General features: G+C 52.1%; 1 protein-coding gene across 1 annotated transcript in view; it reads right to left on the bottom strand.

The window, feature by feature from the left end:
• The window catches only part of LOC118222512 (protein diaphanous homolog 1-like), a 60,522-nt gene that overhangs the window by 8,459 nt on the left and 43,429 nt on the right, over positions 1-8,634 (bottom strand). The window contains exons 12-16 of the mRNA XM_035408154.1: positions 8,412-8,528; positions 4,802-4,917; positions 3,649-3,713; positions 755-934; positions 262-300 (exon numbers count right to left, since the gene is read on the bottom strand). Of these exons, the coding sequence (XP_035264045.1) occupies positions 262-300; positions 755-934; positions 3,649-3,713; positions 4,802-4,917; positions 8,412-8,528 (517 nt within the window). The remainder of the gene's footprint in view (positions 1-261; positions 301-754; positions 935-3,648; positions 3,714-4,801; positions 4,918-8,411; positions 8,529-8,634) is intronic.

Genomic DNA, 8,634 nt, shown 5'->3' with positions numbered 1-8,634 from the left:
CCAGGGTGCAGGGCACACACAGCACAGGCACACACAGCGTAGTTACAGCTGAAGTAGAGCCTCCATAATGACTCCCACAATTCCATGCGCTTACAGCTCCCAGGCCTGCCCATTGGATGAGAAAAGGGGGGGGGGGGCACAGAGGCTGGGAGTTTGGATCAGTGCAGGGTGCACCCCGATCCCCGCGGGCTCCAGCAGGGGCTCCAGCCCCGCCCTGCCGAGCCGCCGGGTCGGCTGGTTTTACCGCCCCTCAGCCCTTACCGAGCTGCTAATGCGGTTTCTCACGCGAGGGTCAGAGATCTGCGACAGGAACACTGGAGCCGCGCTCACGGTCAGAAACTGTTAGCCTGCTCACACGCCAGCGTCGGTCTGAGAGCACGCTCTGTGCGGACAGCTGTTTGGGGGCGTCGGGGCAGTTTGGGTCTGTTTCGGGGTGCTGGCTGGGCCCTGTGGGCAAGGCTGGCTATTACACTCCTGCTCATTAGTAATGAAGACTACCCTGTGCTCCCAATCAAGAGCTTTCATCCCCCCCCCACCCCAAACCCATTGTGTCCCCCTGGCCCAGGACACCACCCCAGCCCCTCAACATGGCGCCGCCCTAGCTGTGGAATTGGCTCGTGAAGGTGGAGGTGGTATGCTCTGGATGACACGCGGCTGGGGAGGGACGTGATTGGCTATCGACGGTAAGGTTGTGACTGGCCAGCGACGGTGGCTGATGATGATGATGATGTGGGATGACGCGATTGGTCAGCACCTGCTCTTTGAGGCGGTTGATGTCGCTCAGCAGGGTCTGGATCTCCTTCTCTTTCTCCGCCTTCTCCTTGCCCAGCACGTCCTTGTCTGCGCTCAGGTCCAGCACCTTCTGCTCGTAGTCCCCCTCCATCTTCCGCAGCTCCACCTGCAGCTCGTGACGGGCCGTCAGCTCCGCATCCAGCTGTCAATCACAACATCCACCGCTCAATAAGCCAATCAAAATCATTCAGTCACAACACCCACCGCTCGCTAAGCCAATCACAACATCCACCGCTCAATGAGCCAATCACAACATCCACCGCTCAATGAGCCAATCACAACATCCACCACGCAATGAGCCAATCAGTCATTCAGTCACAACACCTATATGACAACATCAGTTCCTCTTAGTACAGCATCGCTGTCACCTTCATAACTCAACACGACTGAACCGTGTTCCTTAAAACTCAACACCACTGCACTGCAGTCAGGGCATTTACACCATGAGCACTGACACAATCACAAAACAAACTATGCTCCTTCTAACTCCCTGTTCCTGGATATCTATTGTCCTGTAGGTTTTCAGTCCAACCCTAACAAAGCGCACCTCATTCAGCAGCTAGAGATCTCAGTTAGAGATGGTGCTAATTAGAAGCTAATTAGTACCATCAGGTGTGCCAAATTAGGGTTGAAGTAAAAACCTGCAGGACGGTAGATCTCCAGGAACAGGGTCGGGAAGCACCGTTATAAATTAACACGCTTGTCATGACATTTACACCACTAACACTCACTCACACACACACACACTCACGCTCACACTACAGCACGCCGAGTCTCACACACACTCACGCTCACACAGCAGCACGCAGACTCTCTCACACACACACACACACACACTCACTCACTCACTCACACACACACACACTCACACTACAGCACGCCGAGTCACACACACACACACACACACACACTCACGCTCACACTACAGCACACACACACACACACACACACACACACACACTCTCTCCCTCAGACGCGGGATGACGAGCGCGCAGGCCCGTTTCGGTCATTGGCGTGACTCATCTCGGTCACGGGTGCGACTGTGACAGCAGTGTAATTGCAGTCTGAGTTACAGATGTAATTACAGGGCGCGGGTGCGAGGGGGGGGGGCTCTGTGTAATCAGGGAGCGCTGCGATGGGCCCTAATGAGATTCCGCCCGGGTTCTGCACCACATCCCCGCGCTGACAGCCACATTATTTTTTTAAATTAAAAAAGGGAAGAAAGTGGGAGTGAGAGAGAAAAAGAGTAAACAGACGTCTGACAAGTCCCAGATAAGGGCGGCCTCCGAGCACAGACAGAGACAGCAGCGCCCTCCAAACGCACACACACGCACACGCACGCACACTCACTCACTCATACACACACACACTCACTCACACACACTCACACACACGCGCGCACACACACACTCACAAACGCACACACACACGCACGCACGCACACAGACACACACAGACACACGCACGCACACTCTCACACACACACACACGCACACACACTCCAAACGCACGCACACACACATACACACACACACTCACATACACGCACGTGAGTACACACACGCTCACAAACGCGCGCGCACACACACACACACACACACACACTCACAAACGCGCACACACACAGACACACGTCCACAGATACACACACACACACACACACACACACACACACACACACACACACACACACACACACACACACACACACACACACACACACACACTCACACCTATATGCACACACACGGTCACACAGAGAGAAGCAGTGACGTGCCCTGTGCATCGCTAGTGGAAAAACACCGCTCAGACTCAGAGTGTTAAAGGCTAAAGAATGCATTTCACACCTGGAGAGGCGCAGCTGCAGCGGCTCCCACACAAAGGGCTGTTTTCTGCTTTACTACGCACATTCCTGCAGCCGGCTGGTCTTTACAGTCTGTGCACTGGGGCTTTTTATCACAAACCAAACTCAGGGCCAGGATGGGCTGAATGGAAGTACACACACACACACGCCCACACACACAGACACACACACACACAGACATGCACACACATACACAAAAACACACACGCCCACACACACACACACACACACAGACATGCACACACACATACACACATACATACACACACACACACACCCCGCGTGTGCGTCCTCACCCTTAAGACCCATAAAACGTGCTGTAATGGAGTTGGGGTTATTTACTTGGTGCTTTATCTTTCCTCTCTAATGAGGATGACCTCACAGGTGTCACGGTTAGCATTTCTGCTGAAGGGTACCACTGCACCTTTCTAATTTCATTTCATACTTGAAACATTTGACACTCAAATGCACACACACACAAGCTCATGCACACACAATCACACACACACACACAATCACACACACATGCGCACACACACACACAATCACACACGCACACACACTACACACCCACACACACACCCGTTCCAGGGTTTCGATCGTGTGACATCAGGCCGCAGCCCAAAAGCAGCGGGAGAGAAAAGCGGCCATCTGAGCCCCCCCCCCCCCCCCCCCCCGCCCCCCCCCCCCCCCCCCCCCCCCCCCCCCCCCCCCCCCCCCCCCCCCCCCCCCCCCCCCCCCCCTTGCCCCGCCCCATGTATAGTCTGATAATTGGGCTCCGTTTCAGGGAGAAAGGAGGCGAGATTAGGATGTGGCGTGCGGTAGCGCGTGAGGCAGGACCACAGGAAGGGGAAATTGAGGGTTTGGGGAGCGCGCCCGTCTCCAGAGCGGAGGGGGGGGCGTGTCCCGCCCTTTCCTGCTCCGCGGGACCCCGGGAGGCGCAGCTGTGCCTTTCTTCCCCGGGGAGAGAGCGATGACATCACGGCACCCACCTTCTTCTCCAGCTCCGCGGCCTTGGCCTCGCTGGTCTCCACTTTGGTCTGGTCCACCATGTTGTCTGTGGGTCAGAGAGCCACATGAGCCACACTGGGTCACTGACCTGGGATCAGTCAATCACATTACAGTCCACATGGTCCACACACTCAGGAAGCACTTGGCTGACCTTGGATTATGTTTTGTGACATTAAAGCCCCACATGGGGGAGGTCCCATGGGGCTTAAACTAGACTTTAATACAATTAGTCTTATTATCTGACTTAAGTCCTGATAAATGTGCTGATTAAGGAGCAATCTAATTAAGCTCGGATCCTATCGCTCAGAGGGGGCTATGGGCACACGCATCTAAGGCATCTCAGAATCTCAGCTGTGTTAATGAGCTGGTGCTGAGTAAAGAGCAGTTTTATTTATTTATTTTTTTTGGTCTGTCAAGCTTCTTCAGCTTGTCATGTCCACCAACTGGAGTCATGCATTAAACTCTCCTCACTCAGTAACACATTCTCTCTCCTCACTCAGTCACTCAGTCACTCTCCACACTGCAGAAACATGCACTCAGCACCTGTGCCAAGCTGCACTTCCTGCTCCCAGCCCAGTTCTGCTGAGCTACAACCTGCCCGTAATCATGAGCATGTGGACCTCTGTGCTCACTGCAGGGTCAGGCCAGAGCAATTACTGGTAGTCCGACCAGCTCTTGGGAGAAACTGAGCACCAGATTTAGTAAACGGAGCTGTACCCCCAACCTCTGTACTGTGTCTGCTAGCAGAGCTATCCCCTAAATGGCGTGACCCAAGTTTGTATATCGACAGAGTAAAACTAATTAGTAGTTACTAAGGGCGTGGTAGGGACATTACACACAAACTTAGTATGAACGTATGCGTATGCGGTGTAAGCCCAGTTAAGAGATCCAATCTGGCCCCTCTCCCAGCCTCCGGTCCCAGACCTGCTTCTACTGCACCCTTGTGGGCTGTGGTGGTACTGCCTTCCATATGGCCGACACAACGCCTGCCTTATCCACCAGGCACACCAGCCCCTTTCCCTTCGCTCTTAAGATCAGTCTCCAGTACCACCTTAGAGCTGATGACCTCTGACCCATATAACCCTCCACCATTCCACATGCATGAGGCCCCGCCCCAGATCCGCAGGGTCTCACCGATTAACCCTTCGATGTCCAGTTTGACGTGCTTGCACTTGAAGTCCGGGTCGGTGCCATTTCTGTGCAGGACGATCTGACCCACACACTCGTCAATCAGCTTGTAGTACTGAGGCCTGTGAAGAGAGGAGACCAAAGCTTCAGTCCCACGCCCATCCCGCCATCAAATCACCCGCCACCCACCCACCCACAAATACCCACCCAATGAAAATACCCAAGCCCACATTACAAAACACCGCAGCTCCAGCTGAAAATACACCCTTAGTGAAAATTGTCAACATCAGAACAACCCAGCCCTGAAACTACCCCACCGCACTGGCAGAACTACACAAAGCAGAAAATATCCCACCTGTGTGAAAAAATCTAACCCCTTACCTCCGAAAATATCCTACACCCACCTGCACACAGCCGACTTTATATTTAAGCTTGCTACTCCACATGAGATGACCTCATACTGCCTCAGAAACAGCCCCCACTCAAAGTCACATGCCAACAATACGATACTGCTTCAAAAGCTGCCACATAACTGCTGGCTATACCTGAGAATGTATTTTTATGAGTTAAAAAAAAAAAAAGCGTCAAACTGAAATGCAACAAGCATGACAAGTGATGGGCGTAGGATCTGGTATTTGTCACGTTTCAGGCATGGAATGAAATTAGAAAGGTGCAGCGGTACCCTTCAGCAGAAATGCTAACCGTGACACCTGTGAGGTCATCCTCATTAGAGAGGAAAGATAAAGCACCAAGTAAATAACCCCAACTCCATTACAGCACGTTTTATGGGTCTTAAGGGTGAGGACGCACACGCGGGGTGTGTGTGTGCGTGTGTGTGAGAGAGAGAGAGGGAGAGAGAGAACCAGTGAGTATATGCCATTTATTTCTGTTTTTATGCTCTTATTTTTCCTCCCTCGATTCTTTCGTGGAGCAAGAGTGACACCTAGTGGCTGCTTGTATTTCTGGAGGCACAATACATGAGCTGTTAACAAACTCCAGCCAGAATTTAAACAATAAATACTCCCTGTACTAACGCTAATGCAAGCTCAGTTATGCTTATGTTTCTGTTGGTAAACGTTAGCTGTACTTATAGCTATACAGTATTCCTGCATTCTGGATAAATGACCAAGGCATCGGCGCACAATGAATTTACTTTCGGAAAAAACACGTCTCATTCATTAAACATTTCATCTGCTTTTTTACTTTTTTAAACTGGCAGATTGATATAAATACACTGGACTAGTTTCGTGTATTTTCAGTCACTGTTTCTCATTGGTTCATATCATGAGACGCAAGCGGACAAAGCCAAGGTTGCTCTCTCTCCCTCCCAGTTCCTGTGCGCCTCCTCCTTCCACACTATTAGTGAGGTCCCTTTGTGTGATGAGTATTACCCAGGGGGTAATGGAACTGCAGTGCTGAAATCACTCTGCTCTCACTCTCCATCTCTCTCAATCGCTCTCCATCTTTCCTCCTCTGTCCCTTACCCTCTCTCTCCCTCACCTTTCTCCTCCCCTCTCTCACTGCTCTTAGATCATTCCATCCATTTCCCTTTCTCTCGCCATTCTTCCCACCCTATAATGACACGCCCTCTCTCTCCTTCCTTTCTTTTTATATCTTGATCCTCTTCCTTCTCCCTTTACCTCTCTCTGTCTTTCTTTTCCAGTCCCCCCCACCCCCCCCCCCCCCCCCCCCCCCCCCCCACAGTGTCTGTATTTAGCATCGGACCGCCACGGTAGTGCTGTGATTGACAGCTGAATGGGCGGAGAGATTCGGCGGAGGGACCTTAGGTGAGGGAGAGGAGTTTAACCTCTTCCTCACTCGTCGCCATGTAAAACACCCCCCAACCCCCAACCGTAAAACCCGAACTCCATTTTTAAAAATAAAAACAACTCCTCCTGACACCTGTCTTCAGGTGTCAAGAGCTGCTCAAAGTTCTTGGCTGTCGAAACACATTTAAAAGGAACATAATGCAGAAATAATACAGAAATGTCAAACTCAGCTATACATGTGTGTGTGTGTGTGTGTCAGTGCCAGCATGTGCCTGCCTGAGTGAATGTGTCAGTGTGTGTGTGTGTGTGTGCATATCTGTGTACATGTGAGCGTGTCTGTGTGTTTGTGCGTTTTCGAGTGCACTCACACCTTTGCGCCCATACAGCAGACAGGTTTATGTGCACGTGTGTGCGCGTGCGTGCTTGTGTGAGTTTGTGTGTGTGCGCACGCATGTGTATGTGTGTGCGCGTTCGTGTTCGTGTGTATGTACATGTGTGTGTGTGTATACGTGCGTGTGCATGTCTGTATGCGTTTGACTGTGTGCGTCTATGTGTGCATGTATTTATGCATGTGGGTGCGCATGTGCGTGTGCGTGCGCATGTATGTATGCATGTATGTATGCGTGTGCGTGTGCGTGCGCATGTATGGTGTGTATGTGTGTGTGTGTGTGCGTGCGCATGTATGTATGCATGTGCGTGTGCATGTGCGTGCGCATGTATGGTGTGTATGTGTGTGTGTGTGTGCGTGCGCATGTATGTATGCATGTGCGTGTGTATGTGCGTGTGCGTGTGCGTGTGCGTGCGCATGTGTGTATGCATGTGCGTGTGTATGTGCGTGTGCGTCTCTCCCACGTGTGCTGGCATTAAGCACAGCAGGATTGGACTTTTGATAATGAATTGAAACAGGAGCGGCTGGCAGCGAGCGCGCTCTCCTTCTGAGCCCTCGCCTCCGGGCTCCCAGCGCCTTTTGTTCCCAATCAATCACACCCCGAGAATAAAGGGGGGGCGGTGTCTGCAATCAGAGGTGATGAGCTTTGATGGGCTGCATTCTTCTTTTCCCCCGTTCTCCCTCTCTCTCTCTCCCTCTCTCATCCGTGCCCCGATCTCCGGGGGTCCATTGATAGAGTTTTTTAGCGTTTTTCCCCTGTAATCTTGCCGAGCGTTTCCGTGCAGACGGCCATCTTTCAGGCCCGGCGGAGCCGTCGGCCCTAATCTCGCGCGGAGAGGGCCCGCCACTCAGGAAGCGCATTAAAGCCCGAAAGGTTGTTTACCGCGTCTGTTTCCCTGACATTTCGCCGCGAGACTCCCCGGCTTTTAGAAGGCATTTACATACTTCTGCTGATAAGAGGTGAAAGTACACGTTTTTGTCAGAAGCTTTTTAGAGTTCTATAATAACCCATTAAAAACAGCTTTAAAAATGTTTTTTTTTTTACTCAAAAAAAACTCAAACTGAAGTTCAGAGCCCGAGCTTCCTGCGTTCCACGCAACTGGCTGACCTCATTTCCTGCTTCAGCTGGTGAGGTAATGGTCCCAAGCCCTCATTAAGAGAGAGAGACGTGCTGCCCCAAACCCAAAATACCCCCGTGGGATAAATACATTGCCCATACTGAGAAACCCGGATTGAAGAAACACTGACATCCTCAGTATGTGTGAGAGCGTAGGTTCAGTTTACAGGAGGGTCGCTAGCATTGTACCCGAGTGCAAGGTAGTTACCCTGCCCTGCTTCAGTCAATAAGCACCTATGTACATGGCTTTAGCATACAGAACATAAGCATGTGCTGAAGTGGTTCTCAAAGTGGGGGGGGGGGGGGGGTGGCATAGAGGGCATTACTCCGCCTGGGTCTTACCTGGCCAGGTAGTCGTTGCGGACGAGGAGCAGGTGTTGCATGAGCGACAGGAAGTGCGTCTCTGCTTTAGAGTCTTTCACCGTGTTCATGAGGATCTGGAAGACCTCGGCCACATCAGTACGGGCCCAGGGTTAAGGGTTACCATGGCAACAGCGGGAGACTCACGCCACACACGCTCAGCGACGGCCGTGGAGACTAAAGGTGGCCCTAAGCTAGCCGTCCC

Source organism: Anguilla anguilla, chromosome 3 (genome assembly GCF_013347855.1).
Source record: "Anguilla anguilla isolate fAngAng1 chromosome 3, fAngAng1.pri, whole genome shotgun sequence".
Classification (NCBI taxonomy): domain Eukaryota; kingdom Metazoa; phylum Chordata; class Actinopteri; order Anguilliformes; family Anguillidae; genus Anguilla; species Anguilla anguilla.
Note: the sequence above shows the minus strand (reverse complement) of the source record. Positions and strands in the feature narration are given on the sequence as shown.